Genomic DNA, 27,148 nt, shown 5'->3' with positions numbered 1-27,148 from the left:
TCAAGAGTGCACGGTTCGAAGGCATTCATCATCAGGCTCGGCAGATTGTTTTGACAAACCTTCTCTTGTAAATCCTCTAGATTAGTGGTTCTCAACCTGTGGGTAGCAACCCCTTTGGGGAGTCTGAATGACCCTTTCGCAGGGGTTGCCTAAGACCATCGGAAAACACAGATATTTACAGTATGACTCATAACTGTAGTAAAATTACAGTTATGAAGTAGCAACGAAATTAATTTTATGGTTGGGGGTCACCACAGCATGAGGAACTGTATTAAAGTGGAAGGTTGGGAACCACTGCCCTGGAGGGGCCATCTCCCTAGACCTATATGGGGATGTGATCTCTCTCCTGAGGGCAGTTAGGATTTGTTCAATTCTCTATGACAGGACATTGGGAAATGCAGATCAGCAGTAATTCTTTGGCCAAATATTTTTATATTGTATCATGGTCTCTTTGGTAGTTTAATGCTTCTTTTTTTATTTAATTTTATTTTATGTGCCTTGGTGTGAGGGTGTTGGGTACCCTGGAACTGGAATTACAGACAGTTGTGAGCTGCCGTGTGGGTGCTGGGAATTGAATCTGAGATCTCTGGAAGAGCAGCCAGTGCTCTTAACCCCTGAGCTATCTCTCCAACCCCTAATGCTTCTTTTAAAATTATTTATTTATTGGTGCCTTGTTAGTGCAGTTGGTTAAAGCATGGGTGTTGATAATAATTTTTTTTGATACTTGTTTTTACTGAAGCCCAGGCTGGCCTTGAGCTCATATGTAGGAGAGTGTGGCCTTTAACTCTTAATCATCTTGCCTTCTGCATGCTGGGATTACAGGCATGTGACACCATCCCCAGCTGTTTATGTTTCTTGCAGGAAGGCACCTGTGTCTTTGTCTTTCTCAGTCATACCAGCTCTGTGCCTTGCTAGGTACTCTGTCCAAGGTATGTTTGAATGGATGACCATGAGGGATGGGAGTTGAGAGAGAGCAAGGTACTATGGAGCATCCTCAGTTCATGTGGGTATGATGGCATATCCACCCATAGAGGCTGCCTGGGCTTGAGAGATGCCGTGGAGACTGCTGGAATGTTGAGAAATAGTTTTTGGATGGGGGTTTATAATTAGTATGAGATGTTCTGGGTCAGTTAAAGTTCATGCAAGTTTTTCATCTAGTCAGCATATTCTTTATTTGATTTTACACAAAATTTCAGAGCTGGAGGTAAGCATCTAGAATATACCTGGATTTTGATTGGCTTGGATGGGGCTCTAGATTGGCTCTGTGTTCCTGAGAGTCTGGAAATGGTGAGCTAGGGAGCCCCAGGTCCTGATGGTTGGGAGACTTCTGGCCAGAATACTCCTTTTGCCCAGAAAGGGAATAAGGTGTGTACTAATAGGGGCGGGGACAGGGCAGTTAGAAGTTTGCCACACCCTCTCTGCTCTTGGGTGTTGGAAGAGACTGACAACTTCTAGAGATGAGGAAGGTTGTGAATATTATGGGATGTCTGGCCAGAAGACCTGCGTGAGATGGTGGAGTACAGCAGAAGTATTATGGGATGTGGCACTGGGTTGTGTTGGGAGTATTATGGTATCATGGGCTTCTTGCAATTATGGGATGTCTGAGTAGATGGAGTAAATGATGGGATGGTTCCCCACTGTTGGGGGGAGGAGATTTAGATGTCCATTTTGTGGGGGTGACTGACAGTAGAGCTGCTGGTCATTAGTGAGTATCTCTTTGATAGGGAGGAGTATGATTTATGGGCCATGGAGCAAGGAAGAGACCAGCAAGGCTGGGGTATGAGCATCTAGAATCTAGACCCTGGTGTGCAGACTGAGGGCAGCTCTAGGGGGTTGGCTATTATGGCATATCAGTATAGAAAGTGGGAGCCATTATTACGGGATGTGTGTGGGAGGAGGCCGAGTGTCCGTTGTTGTAGTGTGGGGTGGGTGAGTTTCTGACAATCATGGGATATCAAACTGGGGGTGGATGAAGGGTGGTTATTATGGGATGTTAGTGGGGGATGGGGTTGAGTATTATGGGATATGAGGCTGAAGTACTGGGAGGGGTGCTTATTATGGGATGGCCAAGGGGAGGGAGGGGTAACGAGTTATTATGGGATGTTAGCAGTAGGGCCAAGAGTGAAGAAGTTGGCAAAGAGTGGTTATTATGGGATATCTGAGGTGGGGAGCAGGTTTAGTTTGTAAAAGGTCTGCAATATATGTCAGTAGCCCCCGGGCATATATATGCATGGAGTGTTGGGGGCGGGGTGTGTGTATGTGGGGTGTCCGTGTGTATTATGGGATGGCCAGGAGGTGGGCGGTTGCCCGGGTGACGCGCGCGCGCGCTCGACGGGGGCGTGGCCAATGGTTGCCTGAGCGACGAGGGGGCGGGGGTTGCCCGGGAGACCTAGGGAGGAGGGTGGCGGTAGTGGAGGGGGGGGTTGGAGTTGGTTGAGGTTATTATGGGCTGTCCGGGGGGGGCGGGGCCTGTGCGGTGGGATTTCCCGGCCGGTGTTTCGGGCCCTTTAAGAGGCGACGCCGGAGCCGGAGCCATTTTCCCCCCTTCGGCCGCGGCGAGGAGGAGCCGGAGCGGGAGTGACACCGGCGAGACCCAGCGCGACCTGAGGCGGCTCTAGGGTGAGGAGAGCGCGAGGCTCTGGGAGAGACGTCTCTCACAGCCCGACATCATCCTGGGGGTCGTTCCTTCACCTGTCCCTTCCTCAGGCGTCCCGGGGCCCGTGGGCCGTCCTCCGGCCAGGGAGCCGACCCTGTTCCTCCTCTCCTGAGGCGTCCGGGTTGCCCTCAGGCGTCGCCCTGCCCTGAGGGAGTCGTGCTCCCCGCGCCCCTCTCCCGGGCTCGGCCTCCCACAATGCCGGGCGCCCGCCCCTCGCCCTTTCCTCACTAGCCCCCCGGGACACGTGGCCCGGCCCCCTTCTCGGTGGGAGCTCGCTTTCCGCCGGCGTCCCGACTCCTGGGGACCCCGGAGCGCCCGAGCCTCCACGCCCCCTGGTCCCCGCTGTTCCGGAAGAGAACCTGAGTTGTCCCAGAGGACAGCCTTTGGAGAGCTGCCCTGTCTGGGGACTGGCCCCTCCCCGGACTCAGAGAGGCGCCCCCCCACTCCCAAGTGACCTTGTGTCCCCGAGCGCCGGCCGCCTCCCCTGACCCCCGCTGCGCCTCGCCGCTCGGACCCCCTCCCCAGTCACTCCTGGCTTAGTCTTGCCCAGCTTGTCCCCCTCCCCGCCTTGCACCAGCCTGACCTCGGGGGCATCGCTCCCTCTTCTTGGGGGCTTCTGCTGGGGAGCTTGCTCACAGGCTGTCCCCGAGGAGTGTGGAACTAAGTTAAGCCTGAGTGGTTCGGGTGCTCGGCTAGGGTGGCAGGGCCAGGGGGGCGGAAAGAGCGGGTGGGGGAGGGGGACTGCGCGTCACTCACTGTTCTCCCCCCTCCCCCGCACAGTGACTCGGGCCAGTGTAGAGGGCCCCAGGCCGCAGGCAGGAGCAGCTGGGCCAATTCCCTGGCCGGGGAGCGGAAGGGGATGGCGTCGGGCCTGGGCTCCCCGTCCCCCTGCTCAGCGGGCAGTGAGGAGGAGGATATGGATGCACTTCTGAACAACAGCCTGCCCCCACCCCATCCAGGTAACATCTTCCCAGAGGGCCCAGGGCAGGAAGGAGGTGTTTGATCTTTCTAGAGATTTCAGTGAGGCTGAGTGCGTTGCTTGTCTCTTGTGTGCAGAGCCGAGGGTGGAGGGCATCCGAAGGGAGTGGTTCTCTTCTGCGGAGCTCTTGTGTGTGTGTTGGGGGGGGGTGCGTTGGGGGGGGTCGAAGCCATGTGCCTCTTGGGCACCGCGGACCCAGATGTAAGCTGGCTGTGTTCAAGGCTGTCTGGAATACTCCGCAGTTCCCAGTTGAGGGAGCTCTCTGGGTTAGCAGGCAGTACCTGGTGCAGGTTCTTAGGAATGCAGGTGGCTGGGACTCTTGGAGACTCTGCTGGTGACATGGGGTGCGTTAAGATTTCTGCCAGGCGCCTGTGATCCCGCGGTTGTTCTCGAGAAAAGAAAGTGGGGAGTGTTGGTTGTTCTCTGTCCGAGTATTTTTAGCTTGTAATCAGTTACCGGTTTTCTGCGCTGTTTCAAGAGTGTGAAGTTTGAATCTCGCTCCTTATCGGATCTAGAGAACTTTGAGCTAGGCAGATTATTGGAATTTTTTAAGTGGGGAAAGGATGGGGAGGGTTAAGGGAGAATGCAGTAGACTAGTGAGGAGAGGCAGAGAGAAGGGACTCCTTTTCCCTGGTGTGGACATAAGCCTGGCTTCTTCCCCAGAGGCTTCGGCCACTCTGAGGTAGTTTGGGGTCTGGCTTTGTGGTGTGAGGTGTTTGTGTGGGTGTGTTAGGGTTTGCACTATCAGTGTTTTGGGGTGGCTCCCTGGACTGGCCAAACCCGTATAGTTATAACTAGCCTGCCTGAGTGCCTGTCCTCAAGTGGTGGTTGATGTCATGCTTTTAAGTGGATGTCTTCCACTTGTCTCCTTATTCAGAGCCCCTTAGTTAAGATACCTATTGTTTTATTTGACTCTCTGTTCACTTAAAAAATTAAAATTTAAATTAAAAAAAAAAAGCAAGCCTCTCCCCACTAGTACCATTTCTTTATACACACAGCTGCATCATTCTCGAGTCTGGTGGTCCTGGTTTGTTGTTGTTGTTGTTTCTGACTTTCTCAGTGTGACAGTCCTGACATCTGCTCTGTGGACCAGGCTGGTCTCGAACTCTCAGATCCACCTGCCCCTGTCTCCCGAGTGCTGGGGTTAAAGACATTCACCGCCACAGTCTGGCCTGTTTTTTTGTTTTTTGTTTTTTTTTTTTTTTTGGTTTTTCGAGACAGGGTTTCTCTGTGGTTTTGGAGCCTGTCCTGGAACTAGCTCTGTAGACCAGGCTGGTCTCGAACTCACAGATCCACCTGCCTCTGCCTCCCAAGTGCTGGGATTAAAGGCGTGCGCCACCACCGCCCGGCTGTTTTTGTTTTTTTTATGACATGGTTTCCACTTGTGCCTTTTCCTTAGATCCAACTGGAATTTGAGGTTTCTAGAAGAAATGCTTTTCAAATTTGCCTTTTCCTTTATTTTTCTTTCAAGACAGGGTCTCACTATGTGTAGCTCTGGCTGTCCTGGAATTCACTTTGTAGGTTGGGCTGGCCTCGAACTCAAAGAGATCAACCTCTCTCTGCCTCATGAGTACTGAGATTAAAGGTGTTTGCCATCACTGCCCAGCAAATTTGACATTTTCTAACTTGGAATTCTTCACTTCAGTCTGAGACCATTTAAGAGAGCTGTTTTTTTTTTTTTTTTTTTAATATTTCGAGACAGGGTTTCTCTGTAGCTTTGGAGCCTGTCCTGGAACTAGCTCTTGTAGACCAGTCTGTCCTCGAACTCACAGAGATCGCCTGTCTCTGCCTCCTGAGTGCTGGGATTAAAGGCCTGCGCCACCACTCTCAGCAAGAGCTGATGGTCTTCATATCTTTGGCCACTGGGATAAGGGACTTAGATTTGCATCACATCGCTGAGGCATAATAAGGCTGCAGATTTCTGCGTCTTTCTGGGATGGTGGTGGGAAGGAGGAGGCCTATTCTTTGTGAGGGCGGGATGAGTAGTGCTATCCCACCAGTGTTGGTCCCCAAATTAGTCTTCTGTTATCCCACTGGTCTAGGGCCTCCCTCCCAAGTCTAGTGTGAGCACTGCAGGCTCTCAGTGTGAACTCTGCCCCAATATGTAGCATGACCCAGTTTTTCCACTTGACACACCCAATCTGCCCCTTTCCCAAATCTCCCTCAATCTCACACAGCGTGTTGCTTATCATTTCGGCGTGTGATTTGCCTGAGGAGTTTGAGGGTTGTGTATGGATGGAAAGGTATCTGCTCAGCTTCCATGAATTTGTCCTTGTCTCCCTTTTCTATAGACAAAGGTAAAGAAGGGAAATGTGGCTGATAGAGGGTAGTGTAAGGGTTATGGGGGAGAAGCCTCTAAGACAATGATTTGGGAGTGAGAGGGACCTTCTAAGCGGACTTGACCCTGGAATGAGTGCAGACCGGAGGCTTGTGGTGCTTGGTGCAGCCTCAGGATGTGCCTTACTCCAGAAGGGCAGAGCCAGGATCATTTTAGGGCTACTTCTGGGGCTCATGAGCTAAGAGTATGTGTGGGATTAAAGGGAACATTTTTTTTTTTTTTTTTTTTGCCGCTGTTCTCTTGGTCCTACTACTTTTTTGGGGTTTGAACATGATTTCCATATATTGGATAGGATTTTTGTTGGGGATCTGAACTTTGAGACTGGTTGTAGACTTCACTCCTCAAGCTAAAGCTTTTAGGTACCTTCAAGGGAAGAAAGTCATATAGCTTGATAGCCTCCACTGAGTCCTTGTTATTTCTTAGTTGTAACGTCTTAAAAAAAATTATGATTGAGTACAGTCCTTCCAATAGTATCCCTCTTCATTGGTTTGCTTGCCTGGAGCTTTAGGGTGAACACTTACAAACTGTGCCGTGCTTGAGTAGGTATTAGAGATCATTGGCTTTGGACCTAGGGCCAGGTAATAATTTGAGAAGTTTTCTTTGAGGGTACTCTTTGCTCTGTGTACTTCTGTCGGCTCCACCCCCTCCCTGCCACTTCCTGTCTGTCCTATGTTGGCACTAGGTGCCCTGGGCTGGCTTCTGCGGTCAGGAGCCATTTTCCTTCTCTTCAGTGGGTAAGGCACTCCCTTCTCTCTCCTCTCTTTCCTACTCCCCCCTTCTTGGGCGGGGGTGGCTTGGGAAGAGAGCGAAAAGAGGGAGGAGGGAACTGGTAGCTGATGTACATGTCTGGTACAAAGAATGCTACCTCCTGGCCGTCTCCCTCTGTGCCCCTTTCTACCTATCCTTGCCCAGGAGCCCCTGTGTTACCCAGGCTTTGTGTGTGCTTCTAGCCAGGGAAGGAGGTGGAGCCAGATGGGAGGGGGGTTGGGAAGGGGAGATGGTGACAGCTGGGCTGATTCCGGGGGCCCCTAGGGAGAAGAGTAGCCTGACCCAGGAGAAAGCTGGGAAGAAACAGTAGGACTAGAGATAGAGAAAGGAAACTGGGAGTGGGTATGAAGTTGAACTGGAAACTGAATCTGGACTGGGGAGATTCTGGTGGTTCTGAGCAGTGATAATCTCAAAGGGGTTTGGTAAGGGTGTGATTTCTCAGACCCTGAACCTGGTATTTGATCTGGGGTGAGGTGGTGAGAACTGAGTTTATGTTCAGTGCCTCTGGTTAGTCTTCCCTTGCCTCTGTTGTATGGGCCGTTTGGCCACTTTGTGGGAGACCTGGATCCAGTTCTGTAGGCAGTTCTGTGGTGAGGAGCGGAGATAGGGGCCTGGACAGCTGCCGAGGTGGGCCTGCTCTAGCCCTGGCAGGTTTGTTTCAGGGCTAGCCAGCTCTCTCTGTCTCTGTGCTGGTTGTCAGCTCCCTTCTGTGTAGTGTAGTAGTTCTCTTTAGGAGAGTCTGGGATGAGAAACGGGCAGAGACAGTCTAACCCTCTGAATTAGATCCTTAACCTTCTGCCGTTGCTCTTTTCCCCGCCTGCCCCACTTTGCCAAATGCATGTAGAAAATGAAGAAGACCCAGAAGAAGACTTGTCAGAAGCGGAGACTCCAAAGCTTAAGAAGAAGAAAAAGCCTAAGAAACCTCGAGACCCTAAAATCCCTAAGAGCAAGCGCCAAAAGAAGGAGGTAAGTGGGTGACTGAGTGTTCTGGGGAGTGAGAGGAAGGAAGAAGGAGGCCCGTTGTGGGCCTGAGGGTGTTTCTCCTTCTGGAGCTGTGGGTCAGGTTCTGGGATGAGCTGCAGGACTATCCTGAGGTCAGCATGTGTGTAGCATGTGTGTCTGTCTCCCTCTCCCCCTTCCTTGCTCCAGCGTTTACTCTTATGCCAGCAGCTGGGGGACAGCTCTGGGGAAGGGCCAGAGTTTGTGGAGGAGGAGGAGGAGGTGGCTCTGCGATCAGACAGTGAGGGCAGCGACTACACTCCTGGCAAGAAGAAGAAGAAGAAGCTCGGACCTAAGAAAGAAAAGAAGAGCAAGTCCAAGCGGAAGGAGGAGGAAGAAGAAGAGGATGATGACGATGACTCAAAGGTGCCAAGACTGCTGTCCTGTCCTCTTTCCTACTAGTGCCTGTCCCTTGTTCCCAGATCCTGCCCTCAGAACACAGTCTCCCCATGTGGTTGTGATTATTTCATCCTAGCCCTCTTTTGCCCTGCTCTTGCAAGCCGTAGTTTCACCTCACATTCTCTTAACAAGTGTGGACAGCAGTAGGAGGCAGGTCCTTGACTGTGTTCTCTCTGCAGGAACCGAAATCATCTGCCCAGCTTTTGGAAGACTGGGGCATGGAAGACATTGACCATGTTTTCTCAGAGGAAGATTACCGTACCCTCACCAACTACAAGGCCTTCAGCCAGTTTGTCCGGTAAGTCAGGAGGATCTTAGGGAATGGAAAGGGAGAAGATTCCTTTTAGAATTTCTTTTTGTTTCCTTTTCTCTTTTATTTTTATACATGGCCATCTTTCTTACTCTTGTCCATCTTATTCTTGTTCATTTCTTTACCAGACCCCTAATTGCTGCTAAAAATCCCAAGATTGCTGTCTCTAAGATGATGATGGTCTTGGGTGCAAAGTGGAGGGAGTTCAGTACCAACAACCCCTTCAAAGGCAGCTCTGGAGCTTCAGTGGCTGCTGCAGCTGCAGCAGCTGTGGCTGTGGTGGAAAGCATGGTGACGGCTACTGAAGTTGCACCTCCCCCTCCGCCTGTGGAGGTGCCTATTCGCAAGGCCAAGACCAAGGAGGGCAAAGGTGAAATGGAATTTAATGAAGAGTCCAGGGTGGGCTTGGGAAACAAAAGACAGCATAGGAATGCTGTATTGCCCCTAAGGTAGGCAGGCGGCAAGAGGCAGGAGTAAGCCTCAGATTTAGAAGATAAGGTAGAGTAGAGCAAGCTTAGGTAAAGACTTTTTTCTCTCATCACTTGCCTTACGATGCACATTTGGCTGTATCTTGACTGTAGGTCCTAATGCTCGGAGGAAGCCCAAAGGCAGCCCTCGAGTGCCTGATGCCAAGAAGCCTAAACCCAAGAAGGTAGCTCCTCTGAAAATCAAGTTGGGAGGTTTCGGCTCCAAGCGTAAGAGATCCTCGGTGAGCACCTGATCCATCCCACTGGGGAAGGAGGGAGTTGTGTGGTGGAAAGGATGTTGCTTTCTGTCTGGTACGTAAGAATAGGGGGTTTACTGCCTTAGACAGGTGTGACTAGGCTCCTTCTGTACAGTTCTTTTTTTTTTTTTTTTTTCCTAGACAGGATTTCTCTGTGGTTTTGGAGCCTGTCCTGGAACTAGCTCTTGTAGACCAGGCTGGTCTCGAATTCACAGAGATCCGCCTGCCTCTGCCTCCCAAGTGCTGGGATTAAAGGCGTGCGCCACCACCGCCCGGCCTTCTGTTCTTGCTGGGGTTCTTTCCATTCTTTCCTGGGCTTGGACTTTTAACTTTATTCTTTTCTCATTTTTTTCAGAGTGAGGATGATGATTTAGATGTGGAATCTGACTTCGATGATGCCAGCATCAATAGCTACTCTGTTTCGGATGGTTCTACCAGCCGCAGCAGTCGGAGCCGCAAGAAACTCCGGACCACTAAAAAGAAAAAGAAAGGTGTGTTTCTTTTCTGTACTTATGTGAGATGGGACAAGGTGGGAATGAATGGCCATGGAAGAATCTCCCTTAGGAGATCAGGGTTGGGGGGAGGTGGTTTTGTTCTAATAATTGGGCTTTCCCTCTTCCTTGCCCAGGCGAGGAGGAGGTGACTGCTGTGGATGGTTATGAGACAGACCACCAGGACTATTGCGAGGTGTGCCAGCAAGGCGGTGAGATCATCCTGTGTGATACCTGCCCCCGAGCCTACCATATGGTGTGCCTGGACCCAGACATGGAGAAGGCCCCCGAGGGCAAGTGGAGCTGCCCACATTGTGTGAGTACCTGGCTGCTGTGGCCCCTGGGTACCCATAAGGAAAAGGGTGGGGTGATAAGCTTCTTTGAGCCTAAGTAGAAATAGAAATGGCAGTGTCCTTGGCTTTGGGAAACATCTAAAGGAACAATGGAGTAGGTTCTGGCTTGGGGAGGGGGTGGGGGTGGTAATAATCTGATCTCTGGTTTTTTATTGCAGGAGAAGGAGGGCATCCAGTGGGAAGCTAAGGAGGACAATTCTGAGGGTGAGGAGATTCTTGAGGAAGTTGGAGGAGACCCAGAAGAGGAAGATGACCACCATATGGAGTTCTGTCGAGTCTGCAAAGATGGCGGGGAGCTGCTGTGCTGTGACACCTGCCCTTCTTCCTACCATATCCACTGCCTGAACCCCCCACTGCCAGAGATCCCAAATGGCGAATGGCTCTGTCCCCGTTGCACTGTAAGTGACTTCAGTGAAGGTGGGATGTGGGAGCAGTATCATATATCTCACAAGGGTTTGTTCTCTATAGGCATTGTGAGGCTGAGGTTGGGGAGAGGTTATTGGAGACCTGCTACACATTTTCTAGCTGAGGCAGGAATTTCTTTTCTCAGTTAGTCTTGGGACCCCATTTCCTGTGAAATTAACTGAAGAAAGAGATAGTGTCTTGGTTGATAGTTACAGTAATCATTCCTGTTTTCTTTTTTTCTTTTTTTGTTTTGTTTTTGTGGTGTTTTGAAGTGATGTCTTATATAGTCCAAGCTGGCCTTGAACTCATTATGTGTAGCTCAAGCTGGCCTTGGATTCGTGGTGTCTCTGAGTGCTGGGATGATAGGTATGAACCCTACATGGGATCCTGTCTTTAAAAACTTTAATTTTGGGAGCTGGAGAGAATGATAAAGAGCACTGATACTCTTGCAGGACCCTGTTTTGTTTATTGTTGTTTTGAGAAGGGGTTTTTATATGTCTTGCCTGTCCTGGAACTTAACTCTGGAGACTTGGCTGGCCTTGAACTCAGATCTGCCTGCCACTGCCTCTTGCCTGCCTGCTGCACTGAAGTTTCTTCCCCTTCCCCTCAGTCCTTTGTTCCTCTTTAATAGGATTGTGTCTACTGTTGTGTCCTCTGTACATACAGGATTTTATGTACCTCTAAGTTTAGGATTCAAAGATTAGAGAAAACTTGTTTTTCTAAGACTGACTTAATTTGCCTATATGATTGCCATTTTTACCCATTTTCCTGTAAATGACATAACTTTATTCTTTATAGCTAAAAGAATGGCATTGTATAAATGATGCTACATTTTCTTCATTCTTCTGTTGATGAGAACCTAGTTTGGCCCCATAACTTGGCTCTGGTACACAAGTGCTGCATTAAACTTTTATTTTTGAGACAAGGACCTCATTATGTATCCCAAGCTGGCCTTGAACTCATACTGTCCTACCTCATTTTCCTGAGTATCAGGAGTAAAGCTCAGATTACTATGCCCAGCTTCATTTCAGTCCTAATGTCTTACCTCAGTTCTTGATGACATAGACTGTTCGAGAGCCCATTTACTGCATTTAGGTTGCTTAAGATGGAGAATTGCTCGACTCTAGTTCTGTGACTTTTCTCTGCCCAGCTATTCTGGGTTATTGTTTAAAGTATGGTTTCTTGGCCTTTTTTTGGTTGGTTGGTTGGTTTTGGATTTTTTGGTTTTTTTGTTTGTTTGTTTTTGTTTTTGTTTTTTTGAGACAGAGTTTCTCTTTGTAACAGCCCTGGCTATTCTGGAACTCATTCTGTAGACCAGGCTGGCCTCGAATTTAAAAATTGGCCTGCCTCTTCCCCTCAAGTGCTAGGGTTAAAGCCATAAGCTGCCACCACCAGGCCCTTGGCTTTTTATTATTTATTTGTTTGTTTATTTATTTTTAAGGCTTTGTGATATCCAGAAAGAGAGAGAAAATTCTAGAGTTTTTTACCTAGGGAGGGTCATGGGTTTAGAGTTTATTTGAAATGAGGTCTTAATGACTTATTGACAAGATTAAAGTTGTGGGATTGACTGCTAATTTGTTTTTAATTATTTAGAAAGTTTTTTTGGTTAGGGTCCCACTTTATAGCCCTGGCTGACCTGAAGCCCACTGTAAAACAGATAAACTGATCTTCAATGAACAGAGATCTACCTACCTCTGCCTTCCCAGTGCTGGTATAAAGGACTTAGGTCACCAGACTCCCTATAGTTTTTAATTTTTATTTTCTGGGTGTAATAGTACAATCCTTTAATTCTAGCAGAGACAGTCAGAACTCTGAGTTTAAGGTCAGTCTGGTCTATATATTGAATTTGAGGCCAGCTAGGGCTCTACAGTTAAGAATTATCTGAAAAGAAAAAAAACTGTGTGTGTGTGTATGCCATGTGACAGAAGAGGGCGTCAGATCCCCTGGAACTGAAGTTACAAGTGATTGTTAGCCACACGTGAATGCTGGGAATCAAATCTGGTTCCTCTGGAAGACCAGTAAGTTTAATCTCTCCAAATGCTGGCCATTTGAACTCATGTTCTCATGCTTGTGCAGCAAGTGCTCTTACCCATCCACCCATAAACATTAATGTTTATTAATTCTTGGGGAATTTCATACATCTCTCTGTGGTTTTTAAGTGAGATAAAGTGGTCTCTTTTTCAGTGTCCAGCTCTTAAGGGCAAAGTGCAGAAGATCCTAATTTGGAAGTGGGGCCAGCCACCATCTCCCACTCCGGTGCCTCGGCCTCCAGATGCTGATCCTAATACTCCCTCTCCCAAACCTTTGGAGGGGCGGCCAGAAAGGCAGTTCTTTGTGAAATGGCAAGGCATGTCTTACTGGCACTGTTCCTGGGTATCAGAACTGCAGGTAAGCCTGGGACAGGCCGTCTGTGTGGGGTGACACTGCAGAAGTAGTGAGAAAACAGCTTTAATAGGAGACTAGATAGAGCTGCAGGATGGTTTCCTTTGTCTTTCTGCTCCCAGCTGGAGCTGCACTGTCAGGTGATGTTCCGAAACTATCAGCGGAAGAATGATATGGATGAGCCACCTTCTGGGGACTTTGGTGGAGATGAAGAAAAGAGCCGAAAGCGAAAGAACAAGGACCCTAAGTTTGCAGAGATGGAAGAGCGCTTCTATCGCTATGGAATAAAACCGGAATGGATGATGATCCACCGAATCCTCAACCACAGGTACTACTTTGGCTCCACGGAGGTAGTGTGCCCATGGAGGAGTGGCTCTTACTAAAGGGCCCTGACTTAAGCTCAGGAGACATTCTATAATTCATTCCTGGAATTTGGCCTATAGGGAGAGTATAAATTAGCGATTAGTGGTACAAAGACAGATATCATTGAGGCTCCGAGGACCTATAGATTCTGCACATTTAGAATGATTTTGCCAGTGTTTTAAGAGCTGACTGAAGAGGTGAGGAAAGTTGCTTTCTGGCTCTGAGGAGTTTTTCTTTATTGACCTTGTAGTGTGGACAAGAAGGGTCATGTTCACTACTTAATCAAGTGGCGAGACTTACCCTATGACCAGGCATCTTGGGAGAGTGAGGATGTGGAGATACAGGACTATGACCTGTTCAAGCAGAGCTACTGGAATCACAGGTAGGTGATTGGAGAGAAGAGTAGAGCTGCTCTCCTGCAAGGACCCCTAGGCAGCTGTGGTATGTTCTTATTCCCAGGGAGTTAATGAGGGGTGAGGAAGGACGGCCGGGAAAGAAGCTCAAGAAGGTAAAGCTTCGGAAATTGGAGAGGCCTCCGGAGACTCCAACTGTTGATGTGAGTTGGGGTGGAAGAGGAAGGGCATCATTTGTTGGGTGGCAGAAGTCTTGCCAGCTATAGTCTCGTGGTCTGCAGATGGCTCTAGCTCTGGTGTTCTAGAGGCTTCATATCCTGCCTCTGCACAGCTCTATAAACCAGAATACGCTGGGATTTCTTTCTTCACCATCAGAAAAAAAAACCCACAAAAGGGATATTGTGTGTGAGGGCAAATATTATCTAGGGAGTGATCTTATACTCAAGGGTTTATTTATTTGAGGCAGGTGGATCTCTGAGTTCGAGACCAGCCTGGTCTACAGAGCTAGTTCCAGGACAGGCTCCAAAGCCACAGAGAAACCCTGTCTCGAAAAACCAAAAAAAAAAGGGGGGGGGGGTTTATTTATTTGAGAAAGGCAGGGTCTCTTATAGCTGAGGCTGGCCTTGGATCTTCCTGTTTCCACCTTCCAAGTTCTTTGATTGCAGATGTGTACAGCCATCACACCTACTTATCTGGCAGATCTAATGGAATTAGTGTATGGGTAGTGAGTTTTTGATACTAGTATTTTTTAATAATTTATTCTTAATAGCATTGGTGTTTGGCCTGCATGTAAGTCTGTGTGAGGGTGTCAGATCTTGGAGTTACAGTTGTGAGCTGCCATGTGGGTGCTGGGAGTTGAACCAGGGTCCTGGAGGAGCAACCAGTGCTCTTAACTGCTGACCCATATCTCCAGCCCTGGTTTTCATATTGAACTCAGGGTTTCTCTGTAGCTTTGGAGCCTGTCCTGGAACTAGCACTTGTAGACCAGGCTGGCCTTGAACTCACAGAGATCCACCTACCTCTGCCTTCTGAGTGCTGGGATTTAAAAGCATGCGCCACCACCATTTGGCTTGAACCCAATTCTTATGTCTCAGCCTCCGAAGTACTAGAATAGAGGCAGGTGCTACCATTCCTGGCTTCATTAAGGGTTTTTGTTGCTGTTGTTGTTTTTCTTTTAGCTCTTGGGGAAAAAATATCTAGGGATTCCAGGTAAAGGAGGAAGTAGCTGCTGTCTTATGGGAAAAGGGGAATTCTTTACCAGCTCTTGTCTTCTCTCTCGTCCTGCAGCCGACAGTGAAGTATGAGCGACAGCCGGAGTACCTGGATGCCACAGGTGGAACCCTGCACCCCTACCAAATGGAAGGCTTAAACTGGCTCCGCTTCTCATGGGCTCAGGGCACTGATACCATCTTGGCTGATGAGATGGGCCTTGGGAAGACTGTGCAGACAGCAGTCTTTCTCTACTCCCTCTACAAGGAGGTGAGGACTGCAGAGATGTTAGTTTTTAGTGCGGGGATTTTGTGGCTGTATTCTTTTCTTGTACTTTGAGGAGAGAGAGGAAAGGAAGAAGAGAGTTTGACTTTGAGCACTGCTCAGGGATAAGAAGATATAGGTCTGCAATGGAAAATTTTTTCCTTAACATTTTTTAAAAAAAATTTATTTGCGTGGGTGTTGTACCTTTAGTATATCTGTGCTGGAGAGATGGTTCATCTGTTAAGAGCACTGCCTGCTCTTCCAAAGGTCCTGAGTTCAATTCCCAGCAACATCATGATGGCTTACAACCATCTGTAATAAGATCTGGTGCCCTCTTGAGGAAGAGACCTGGTCAGTCGTCCTCATCAACTTAGACCATGAAACCCAATATGGACAAGTTCAGCATTGCCAGGGCATGAATTTTATTTCACTCATTCATGTCTGTACACCTGTGTGCAGTGCCTGTGGAGGCCAGAAGAGGATTGTCAGATCTCTTAAAGCTGGAGTTACAGACTGTGAGCCATCACAGTCTGAACAGGGGTCCTTTGCAAGAGCAGCCAGTATTCTTTTTTTTTTTTTTTAATTTTTTAGATTTATTTATTATGTCTACAACATTCTGTCTCCATGTATGCCCACACGCCAGAGGAGAGAGCCAGATCTCATTACAGATGGTTGTGAGCCACCATGTGGTTGCTGGGAATTGAACTCAGGACCTCTGGAAGAGCAGCTAGTGCTCTTAACCACTGAGCCATCTCTCCAGCCCCAGCAGCCAGTATTCTTAACCAGTGAACCATCTCTCTAGATCCTACAGTGGAAATATTATGGGAATGGAGCCATGGTAGACTTAGTATGTCTGCTGTCCTGGGGAATGGGGAATGCATGCGTTTTGAGGTAAACAGAATTGTGGTTGGACTTAGTGGTAGGGAAAGTCTTGGTGGAAGAGTGTGACTTTGTCAAGGTGAGCCATTGCTTTTTGGAAAAGAGGATCAGATTTCTTTTGTAATGAGAATGATGGGTGGGGGCAGTGGTGCAGGTGTCTGGCCTCAGTTTCACTGAGGGTCAGGGAGAGATGTGAGTCTGGGGTTTAGGATGATGGTTCTCTTAGTTCTGATTCTGCCTGCTTTCTTCCTCCTAGGGTCATTCCAAAGGCCCCTTCTTAGTTAGTGCTCCTCTTTCTACCATCATCAACTGGGAGCGAGAGTTTGAGATGTGGGCTCCTGATATGTACGTGGTAACCTATGTGGGTGACAAGGACAGCCGTGCTATCATCAGGGAGAATGAATTTTCCTTTGAAGACAATGCCATTCGTGGTGGCAAGAAGGCCTCCCGAATGAAGGTATTTTAGTGGGGGAGGAAGAGGGTACTGTGTGAGAGGGATTCGGTGCTTTGGGCTTAGTTTGCTGCCTCACCTGATCTCTGGGTAAGGCAAAAAAGGATAGCTCTGGGACCAGGGAAAGTTCATCTGTCTCTGGATGTGCTGATACTGGAGGAGTGGACAGTAATGAATAACCAACTCATCTTTTGCAGAAAGAAGCATCTGTGAAATTTCATGTTTTACTGACCTCCTATGAATTGATCACCATTGATATGGCCATCTTAGGTTCTATTGATTGGGCCTGCCTCATTGTGGATGAAGCCCATCGTCTGAAGAATAATCAATCTAAGGTAAGTAGGGAGGGAGGTGATAGTCTCCAGATTTAGTCTTTGGGAGCATCATCTCTTTGAACAAAACCTAAGTAAAGAAGAAAGAAAAAATGGTCTTTGTTTCCTTCCTTACCTGTGGTAGCACTTCTGTGGCCAGGCCTTTAAGAATGTGGCTGGCCATGGGCTGAGAGACTCATTTCACCGAACAGTAAGACAGCTTGGGATTTTGTCGAGGTATATTGGTACCCTGATTTCTTGATTTCACCTCTCTTCACCAGTTCTTCCGAGTTTTGAATGGTTACTCACTACAGCACAAGCTGTTGCTAACTGGGACTCCATTACAAAACAATCTGGAGGAATTGTTTCATCTGCTCAACTTTCTCACCCCTGAGAGATTCCAGTAAGTGTGTTTATCATAGTCAGTCCATGATTCTGCTTTAATTCTTCTTGGTGCCCATCTCCTATTATTTTCTTTTTTTTTCTCCTATTATTTTCATTTCTTCGTTTCTCTCTCACCGATAACTATTTTTTTTCTGAAGCAATTTGGAAGGCTTCTTGGAGGAGTTTGCTGACATTGCTAAAGAGGACCAGATTAAAAAACTACATGACATGCTGGGGCCTCACATGTTGCGTCGGCTCAAAGCTGACGTATTCAAGAATATGCCATCCAAGACAGAACTGATTGTGCGCGTGGAGCTGAGCCCTATGCAGAAGTGAGTGTGAAGTGTGGAAGCCCAAATTCAGTCTTGTAATCCAGTTAGACGCTGCCATTTTGCCAAGGGTTTCTCCCATGTAGCCTCTAGACATCTTGTGACAGGAGCAAGCAGGGCCTGAAGAAACCTGATTCCTGGGAGCTGGCATTTGTAGTTCTTAGTTATACCTTCCTGTGTCTAACATGACGATGGTGTGGCTAGTGCTAGTTAGCTTAGCCCTGTAGGGAGGAGTGCCGAAAGATAAGCTCAGGCTGTTGGGTTGCATCAGTCATTAAAAGCCTTGAGTCCAACCTGTCCTTGCATCTTGTTCATATAGAAAGTACTACAAGTATATTCTCACGCGGAATTTTGAAGCACTTAATGCTCGAGGCGGTGGCAACCAGGTTTCCTTACTGAATGTGGTAATGGATCTTAAGAAGTGCTGCAACCACCCTTACCTCTTCCCTGTGGCGGCAATGGTAAGATGAACCACCTCTTTGTTTTCCCTCAATTGCTAACTCCTCCTTGTGAGCTTTCTTTCAATATACTTTCCTTTGCTTCTGTCACCAGGAAGCCCCTAAGATGCCTAATGGCATGTATGATGGTAGTGCCCTAATCAGAGCGTCTGGGAAATTGTTGCTGCTACAGAAGATGCTTAAGAACCTTAAGGAGGGAGGGCATCGTGTACTCATCTTTTCCCAGGTATGTGGGCCCAACTAGAACTGCAGAGACAGTGGTGGGACAGCCCTAGTGACTGAGAAGAGGGATTATCACCTACCAGCTCTATAATTAATTCAGCTGTTCCTTTTACAGATGACCAAGATGTTGGACTTGTTAGAGGATTTTTTAGAACATGAAGGTTATAAATATGAACGCATTGATGGTGGGATCACTGGGAATATGCGTCAGGAGGCTATTGATCGCTTCAATGGTGAGAGAGGAATGGCTTATTTCCAGGCAATCATTTTCTTTTCTTTTTCTTTGCCTCCCTTCTTCCTTCCTTCCTAACTTCCTTTCTTTTTTATTTTTTGGCTTTTTTAAAAAATATTTATTTATTATGTATACAATATTCTGTCTGTGTGTATGCCTGCAGGCCAGAAGAAGGCCCCAGACCCCATTACAGATGGTTGTGAGCCACCATGTGGTTGCTGGGAATTGAACTCAGGACCTTTGGAAGAGCAGGCAATGCTCTTAACCTCTGAGGCATCTCTCCAGCCCCCTTTTTTTGACTTTTTGAGACAGGGTTTCTCTGTAGCTTTGGAGCCTGTCCTGAAACTAGCTCTTGTAGACCAGGCTGGCCTTGACCTCACAGAGATCTGCCTGCCTCTGCCTCCCAAGTGCTGGGAATAAAGGCATGTGCCACCATATATGTCTGCTGGGTGGTGGTGGCACATGCCTTTAATTCCAGCACCTGGAAGGCAGATCTCTTGAGTACCAGGCCAGGTGGTTTACATAGTGAGTTTCAGAACAACTAGATTATGTCGAGAAATCCTTTCTCTCAGAACCTCCCAAAAAAGCAAAGAGATTACTTTTTGTGTGTGAGTGTTTTGCCTGCATGTAAGTATGTACACCATGTGTGTGCCTAGGTACTGGAGTTACAGACAGTTGTGAGCAACCATCTAGGTGCTGGGAATTGAACCCAAGTCCTCTCTCTGTAAGAGCAACAGAGTCTTACTATGTGTCCTTTGCTGGTCTGAAACTCTGTAGACCAGGCTGGACTCAAATGCAGAGATGAACTTGCCTTTAACTAAGTGCTAGGATTAAAGGCATGTACCCCATCCAGTCTCAATCATTTTTCTTTTATCTCTGGAGTGATCACATTATTTTCTGTAATTTGTACATGCATGCATGTGCGCTTACAACTGCGTCTGCACACTTGTGTACCATGGCACAGATGTGGGAGTACAGGAAAACTTACAGGAATTGGTTCTCTCCTTCTACCATATGAGTCCTTGGAATTGAACACAGATATCAAAACATCTTTGCCTGCTGAGCCATCTCACTGGCCCCCCACTGTTTTGTTTTAAAAAGATTTTATTTTGTGTGTGGGTGTTTTATCTGCATGTATGTCTCTGTACCACAGATATGTAGTACCTATAGAGGCCAGAAGAAGGCATTGGATCCCCTTGAACTGAAGTTATAGCTGTTTGTGAACTGCCATGTGGATGCTGGGAATGAACCCAGATCCTCTGGAAGAACAGCCAGTTCTCTTAACTGTGGAGCCAGCTTATTCTTGTGCACCTGATTTCTCAGTAGTTCTTTTGGGTCTTGGTCAATTGATATGGAGGAGGAAAGCTTTTGAAGAAAGAATTGGATTAGCTCTAAGAGATTTTTCTTTTTTTTTTTTTTTTTTTGTTTTTGTTTTTTTGTTTTTTGTTTTTTGAGACAGGGTTTCTCTGGTTTTGGAGCCTGTCCTGGAACTAGCTCTTGTAGACCAGGCTGGTCTTGAACTCACATAGATCTGCCTGCCTCTGCCTCCCGAGTGCTGGGATTAAAGGCGTGCGCCACCACGCCCGGCTTAAGAGATTTTTCTTACCTTCCCCTTGGAGTCTTTTCTCTGATATTAATTATATCCCAAGACTGAAAGAAGGGATAGATTAGTTTTATTTTTCAATTTATTTTTATTTATGTATATGTTTATGTGCCTACTTGTCTGTATGTGTAGCGTGTATGTACAGGTGCCTGGAGTTATGAGCTGAATGTGTAGCGTGTATGTACAGGTGCCTGGAGTTAAGAACTGAACCTAGGTCCTCTGTGAGAGCAGAGAGTGCTCTTTATCTCTAGCCCCAAGGGTCAGATTTGTTGAAGCTCAAATATGTGGTAGACTTGTCTGTCTCAGTAGATGCAACTACCCCTTCCCCAAACTTTAATTTTTATTTTTTATTTTTTGAGATAGGGTCTTTGGCTGTCCTGGTTATTTAAAATATTTTAGACTTAAAAGTTGTAAAACAATACAGAATTAACCTGCTGTTCTTAATAATAACAACTTCCAGTGCTTGGTGGCATATGCATGTAATCTTAACACTTGATAAAGAGCATTGGCTGTTCTTCCAGAAGACCTGGGTTTGATTTCTCAGCACCCATGTGGCAGCTCACAACTCTAACTCCAGTTCTGGGCATTCAGCATCCTTTTGTGGTTTCTCCAGGCAGTGCACATATGCTGTATACAGACATACAAAGGGAAAACATGCATATAAAAAAATAGCTGGGCAATGGGGTGCACCCTTTAATCCTAGTACTCAGGAGGCAGAGACAGGCAGATCTGGACAGGCAGTTCGAGGCCAGCCTGGTCTACGAGCGCTAGTTCTAGGACAGGCTGCAAAGCCACAGAGAAACCTTGCCTCAAAAACCAAAAGTAAACAAACAAGTACATAAATAAATAAATAATGGTAAAAATATTTAAAAATATTTCAAGGATATCTGGGCTACATGTAGTACATAAGCCCTGTCTAGAAGTGGGGGAAAAGGGCCAGTGAGATGGCTAACAGGCGAAGGTACTTGCTACCAAGCATGTCTCTCTGATTTCTATCCTGGTACCCACATGGTAGAAAGAACCAACTTCTGCAAGATGTCCTCTGACTATACATATGTGCACATGCATGTATATATACAAAATAAGTGTAATTTAAAAATACTTTTATAAAAGGCCGGTGAGATGATTCAGTAGGTAAAGGTGCCAAGCTTGTTTACCTGAGTTTCTTTATCTAGGAGTCACATAGTGGAAGGGGAAGACTAGCTTTGTCCTCTGACCTCCGTGTAGGTGCTGAAGAGCACACTCACATATACTGGCACACAAATGCACACAAAAAAAGAGGTGGGAGGGGTTGTCTGGGGATACAACTCAATTGTTAGAGTGTTTGCCTAACCTTCATGAGGCCCTGGATTCCATTCCCAGCACTACTTAAAGTATAGTGACACTTAACTGTAATCTCAGCATTGGGAAGCAGAGGCAGGTGGAGACAGGAAGTTCAGTTATCCTCAGCTGTCTAGAGAGTTCAAGACCAGTCTGATCTACATGAGACTCTGTCTCAAAAAACAAATGAAAAAACCCCAAAAACTCAACAAAACAAAAGTCAAAGAATTTATGTGACCATGGTAGGAAATTAACATTGAGTCATACTGTCAAAGAACTGTAGATCCTGAGTGTCACCATTTTTCTCTTAATGTTCTTTTTCTGTTTGAGGATCCAGTCCCAGGTGCACACTGAGATCCAAGGGTAGATCCTACTCTTTTTTTTTTTTTTTTTTTTGGAGATTTATTTATTTATTATATATACAGTATTCTGCCTGCATGTATGCCTACAGACCAGAGAGGGCACCAGATCTCATTATAGATGGTTGTGAGCCACCATGTGGTTACTGGGAATTGAACTCAGGACCTCTGGAAGAGCAGCCAGTGCTCTTAACCTCTGAGCCATCTCTCCAGCCCCTAGATCCTACTCTTTACACCATGGTTAGATAGGAAACTTCTTAACTGACATTTCATCTCCCACCCCTTTCTTTATGTGCTTGGATTTCTGGTCAGTTATTTCTTTTTTGCTCCCTTCTCTGTCTCCTTCTCTGCCTCTTCTCACTCCTCTTCCAGTAAATCTCCTGTGTGAGCCCTGTTGTATGGTGTTACTCCTTTCCAGCTGATTTTAAATAAATTACAGCAGATACTTTTTATGCTAATGTCATTTTGATGCTGATTTCAGTATCCTTCAGGGTACCTTGTTTATGACAATCGTTTGGTGTTTTTTACAGGCTGTTTCTTACTTTCCTTCTCTGCTTATTTGTTGTAATTCAGGAGAGAACTCATAGTGTTTTCTGTTTCTTAGCACCGGGTGCTCAACAGTTCTGCTTCTTGCTTTCCACTCGAGCTGGAGGCCTTGGGATCAATCTGGCCACTGCTGACACAGTTATCATATATGATTCTGACTGGAACCCCCATAATGACATTCAGGTGAGCAGAGAAACTCTAGGAGGTCCCAGCAGCCCCTACCTACCCTCCAGGAAATGTTCTGTTATTTGAAATTTAATACTTGACTTTGATGAGAAGTGGTATCTGGAGGGAGAGGTGCAAAAAGAAATGTTGTGTGAAGACTAGCTTCAGCTTCTGACTAGTTTTGTCTCTGATTTCTGTGAAAGACGGTAGGACATAAGATTGCTGGTTTTGTTTGATCAAATCCAGGCCTTTAGTAGAGCCCACCGTATTGGGCAAAATAAGAAGGTGATGATCTACCGCTTTGTGACTCGTGCTTCAGTGGAGGAGCGCATCACGCAGGTGGCAAAGAAGAAGATGATGCTGACACATTTAGTGGTGCGGCCTGGGCTAGGCTCCAAGACTGGCTCAATGTCCAAACAGGAGCTTGATGACATCCTCAAATTTGGCACTGAGGAACTATTCAAGGATGAAGCCACAGACGGAGGTGAGCTGATCAGAATTTTAAATTTTAAGTGGAACTTGGCTTCCTAGAGGGTAGAGAAGTACTTTTGATAGCAAGGGTCCCATGGGAACTGTAGTAGCATTTCATTTGTATTATAATAACTAAAGTTTGCCTGAGGATCAGAAAAGTAAAACAGCTACACTGGCCAGTCTTACAGGCAGCAATGACATACACCTTTAATCCCAGTAACCACACTAGTTGCCATAGAAACCAGGCAGTAGTGGTGCATGCCCTTAATTCCAGAACTAGAGAGGATTGCAAAATGGGAGGAGACAGTTCTCAGTCTCAGTCTCATTCTGAGAACCATGAAGGCAGGATTGCCATTTCAGACTGAAGTAGAGGTAAGAGCCAGTGTCTGACTTTTACTTTTCTGGTCTTCAGGTTGAACCCCAATTTTTGTCTCTGGTTTTTTTATTAATCATGCCACAGGGAACTGGTTTTTCTTTTCTCTCTCTCTTTTCCTTCCTTTCTTTCTTTCTTGCTTGCTTGCTTGTTTGCTTCTTTCCTTCCTTTTTTCTTTTGGTTTTTCAAAATAGGGTTTCTTTGTGTAGCTTTGCGGCGTGTCCTGGAACTCACTTTGTAGACCAGGCTGGCTTTGAATTCACAGAGATCTGCTTGCCTCTGCCTCCCGAATGTTGGGGTTAAAGGCGTACACCACCACAGCCTGGCTGGGAGCTGTTTTTCTTCTGCAGCAGCTGAACTGACTTTAGGGTTGTGGCCCCCTGGTTCTTCATAGGAGGAGACAACAAAGAGGGAGAAGATAGCAGTGTTATCCATTATGATGATAAGGCCATTGAACGACTACTGGATCGCAACCAGGATGAGACTGAAGACACAGAATTGCAGGGCATGAATGAATATTTGAGTTCATTTAAAGTGGCCCAGTATGTGGTACGGGAAGAAGAAATGGGGGTGAGTATGAGTCCAAGGCAATGCTGTTCTTGGTTATTGGTCTAAAAATTGGAATTGAGATCAAGATGGTACTTGAAACAACAGAAAAGAATGTAACATGCTCGGTTTCCATGATCATCTTTGCCTTGACTGTCAGGAGTTCCACAGTTGGATTTCACATAGCCATTATGTACTCTCCTAGAGTCTTACTTTTATGTAACTTACTAATTCTCCACATAAATCTTCGTATGCTACCTTGGAAAAAGCAGATGAGATACATACTTTATTAGGTAGCTGTTTTCTCAAAGTAAGAATTCTTTCGTTTTTCTTTTTTCCTCCTTGGTCTTACACTAAGAAGTAAAAACTCCCAAAAGAGAATGTGTAGAGTTTTTGTAATATATTTCATCCTTTAAGTAATTTTAAAATGCTGATTTCTTTGCTGGTTCTCTTTAAACCACTTGGCTCAGGGTTAAGTTGGCATGGATTTTTGATGTCTTTACCATGCTTTCTCATCAGAATAACGCTCTTGCTGCATTCTGGTAGTATAGCGGTTTTCCCCTTTGTTTTTAAACAAAGTCTTGCTGTTTGTTCCTCATCCATACACCTCCCAGTTGCTACAATTACAGGCTTGGGTGTTATTTTAGCTGAAACCTAGACTGACTTTGAACTCTATAGCTTAAACTGATTTTGAATTCCTGATCCTCCTGCATCTACCTCCCAGGAGCTGGCATTATAGGCCTGTGCTGGCTACCATATCATGTCTGATTATCTGGCAGAATTTTTATTATTAATAATATTTTGTGTATGTGTTGTTTATTTTATCTTAGAGGCAGGGTCTTGGGTATCCTGACTGGCCTGAACTTCCTGTGTACTGAAAATAACCTGCCTCCATGCATGGGCCACCAGGCCTTGTGTGTGTGGTGATGGAGAGTGAACCCAAAGCTTCTTGCATACTAGGCTAGCCTTCTGTCCATCTGACTCATAGCCCTACCCCTGTCTATCTTGATTAGCAGGATTGTTGTGGGTTTTTTTTTTTTAGTGATTTTTATAGAACTAAGATCAGTTCTGCCTGATGTTAGTTTTGGGTTGTTCACCCCCCCAACCCCTGAGACAGGCTTTCTCTGTAACAAACAGCCCTGGCTATTCTTGGAGCCTTTCCTGGAACTCTGTAGACCAGGCTGGCCTCAAACTTACAGAGATCCACCTGCCTCTGCCTTCCAAGTGCTGGGATTAAAGGTGTGTGCCACTACTTCCCAGTTTTACTATGGCTATTTTTTTTCCGAGACAGGATCTCCCTGTGTAGCCCAGCCTGGTCTTGAACTCATGGCCTTTTTACCTTAGCCTCCCAAATGTAAGATTACACATGTTAACCACAATATCTGTCTTTCTCTGGTTTTTAAGACAGGGTCCCATATATCTCAGGCTATCCTGGAACTCATTATGTAGTCAAGGATGACCTTGAGCTTCAGATCCTCCTGCCTCTACCTTCTAAGTGCTGGGATGATGGACCTGTGCCAGGTGTGCAACTGCTGTGTCCTGTTCACGTGGTGCTGGGGTTGACTATGACCTCTGCCCTCATGAGAAAGCACTGCGCACTGTGCTTTCTTTCCAGCTTGTTCTCGGGATATTGCTTCTAGTCATGGTTTATGTGTAACCGGTGGGGAAATTTTATTTTTTGGGGGGGGGGGTTTCGAGACAGGGTTTCTCTGTGGTTTTGGAGCCTGTCCTGGAACTAGCTCTTGTAGACCAGGCTGGTCTCGAACTCCCAGAGATCTGCCTGCCTCTGCCTCCCAAGTGCTGGGATTAAAGGCGTGCGCGCCACCACCACCCGGCCTGGCGGGGAAATTTTATATAAATCAGCAGTAAATTCAACCAAAAACTGCTTTTCGATAGGAAATCTTACTCCTTTCAGTAGCAGAGTGAAATTGCCTAGCAGAGCACATGTTAGGGGGTGACCTATGCAAGTATATGCAAGGATACTTATATAAATATATGCAAGTATATGTGTTCTGTTCATTTTTTTCTTTTTTTGTTTTTGTTTTTTTGTTGTTTTGGAGACAGGGTCCCATTATGTAGCTCTGGCCTGGAATTCACAGAGTGCCTGCCTTTGCCTCCAAGTGTTGGGGTTAAAGGCATCAACTATCACACCTGGATATTTCTTTTTAGACTGTTTTGGTGGGGTTGTTGAAGATGGAACCTGGGGCTAAGCAGTTAATCTGCTACTGAGTTATATACCATACTAAAAGAATTTTTGTTTTCTTTTAGTATGTTTAAAAGATTTATTTATTCATTATGTATTCAGTGTTCTGTCTTTATATATGCCTGCAGGCCAGAAGAGGGTGCCAGATCTCATTACAGATGATTGTGAGCCACTATGTGGTTGCTGGGAATTGAACTCAGGACCTTTTGAAGAACAGCCGGTGCTCTTAACTGCTGAGCCATTTCTCCAGTCCCTTCTTTTAAATTTTTTATTATGTATATTCATTATACATAGTACTATGTACTTTAAAAATATTTCTGGGGACAGGGTTGTTTGTTTTTGTTGAGACAGGGTTTCACTGTAGCCCTAGCTGTCCTAGAACTCATACTGGCTGTAGACCAGGCTGGCCTCAAACTCATAAAGATCTGCCTGTCTCTGCCTCCCTAATGCTGGAATTAAAGGTGTACACTACCACTGTTCTCCTGGGGCAGGGTCTTGTGTAGCCCAAGATAGAATTTAGGCAGCCAGGGATGATGTTGAACTTCTGACCCCTTTGCCTCTGCCTCCCAAATGCTGGAATTATAGGCATCTGTCATCAAACCTGGTTGTATATGGTGCTGAGAATTGAGTCTAAGAATTGGTGCATACAAGGCAAGCAGTTTACCAACCAAGCCATATCCCTAGCCCCTCTATAAATTGTTGCCCAAACTGGCCTTGAACTTTTGGTTCTCTTGCCTCAGCTTCTGTATTGGCTAAGACTTGTACCATTAGGCATAAAATTTTATTTTAACAGCCAGGCCTCATTATATAGCCCACTCTGACCTGGAATTCAATTCCGGGCTGGCCGCAGGCTCAATTCTTCTGCCTCAGATTCCTGAGTGCTGAGATTATAGGTGTGTGGTGATCAATTTAATACATAAATATTATTGCTGGGCTGTGGTGGCACATGCCATTAACCCCTTGCATTCAAAAGGCAGAAACAAACATCTCTTCAGTTCAAGGCCATTCTGGTCTAGTAGGGAATTGGCATCTCAGCACTACAAACTTAGAGTGTATCTCAAAAGTCAGATTGGAAGGGAAGAGGAGTTTAAGAAAGCTTATTTTGTCTTCCACATTTCAGCAGCTTTAGTGGATAGTAGGTACTGTTGCTTATGGGCAATGGGTCTATCCTAGCAGGGTGGCTGCACTGAGGAAACTGCTCGAGGGCAGGGAAAAGCAGAAAGGTGGGCGGTGGTGGCACACACCTTTAATCCCAGCACTCAGGAGGCGGAGGTAGGTGGGTCCTGTGAGTTTGAGGACAGCC

The 27,148-nt window shown here is 46.5% G+C and overlaps 1 protein-coding gene across 10 annotated transcripts in view; it reads left to right on the top strand.

Annotated features, from left to right (window-relative positions):
• The first annotated feature begins 2,473 nt into the window (after positions 1–2,473).
• The window catches only part of Chd4 (chromodomain helicase DNA binding protein 4), a 38,134-nt gene continuing 13,459 nt past the window's right edge, over positions 2,474–27,148 (top strand). For 3 of the 10 annotated variants that reach the window (XM_057762872.1, XM_057762864.1, XM_057762859.1), the window contains exons 1-25: positions 2,474–2,619; positions 3,437–3,615; positions 7,586–7,707; positions 7,891–8,106; positions 8,319–8,437; positions 8,578–8,819; positions 9,031–9,158; positions 9,529–9,664; positions 9,802–9,980; positions 10,176–10,415; positions 12,607–12,810; positions 12,927–13,132; positions 13,418–13,549; positions 13,627–13,723; positions 14,808–14,999; positions 16,129–16,329; positions 16,521–16,658; positions 16,916–17,037; positions 17,177–17,350; positions 17,667–17,808; positions 17,900–18,031; positions 18,143–18,260; positions 22,146–22,270; positions 22,499–22,736; positions 23,491–23,666. In XM_057762872.1, the coding sequence (XP_057618855.1) occupies positions 3,516–3,615; positions 7,586–7,707; positions 7,891–8,106; positions 8,319–8,437; positions 8,578–8,819; positions 9,031–9,158; positions 9,529–9,664; positions 9,802–9,980; positions 10,176–10,415; positions 12,607–12,810; positions 12,927–13,132; positions 13,418–13,549; positions 13,627–13,723; positions 14,808–14,999; positions 16,129–16,329; positions 16,521–16,658; positions 16,916–17,037; positions 17,177–17,350; positions 17,667–17,808; positions 17,900–18,031; positions 18,143–18,260; positions 22,146–22,270; positions 22,499–22,736; positions 23,491–23,666 (3,879 nt within the window). In that variant the 5' untranslated portion in view covers positions 2,474–2,619; positions 3,437–3,515. The remainder of the gene's footprint in view (positions 2,620–3,436; positions 3,616–7,585; positions 7,708–7,890; positions 8,107–8,318; positions 8,438–8,577; positions 8,820–9,030; positions 9,159–9,528; positions 9,665–9,801; positions 9,981–10,175; positions 10,416–12,606; positions 12,811–12,926; positions 13,133–13,417; positions 13,550–13,626; positions 13,724–14,807; positions 15,000–16,128; positions 16,330–16,520; positions 16,659–16,915; positions 17,038–17,176; positions 17,351–17,666; positions 17,809–17,899; positions 18,032–18,142; positions 18,261–22,145; positions 22,271–22,498; positions 22,737–23,490; positions 23,667–27,148) is intronic. The other 7 variants (XM_057762936.1, XM_057762926.1, XM_057762900.1 and 4 more) reach the window with 4 other exon arrangements.

This window comes from Chionomys nivalis, chromosome 1, assembly GCF_950005125.1.
Source record: "Chionomys nivalis chromosome 1, mChiNiv1.1, whole genome shotgun sequence".
In the NCBI taxonomy this organism is placed as follows: Eukaryota; Metazoa; Chordata; class Mammalia; order Rodentia; family Cricetidae; genus Chionomys; species Chionomys nivalis.
This window is presented reverse-complemented; position numbering and strand designations above follow the sequence as displayed.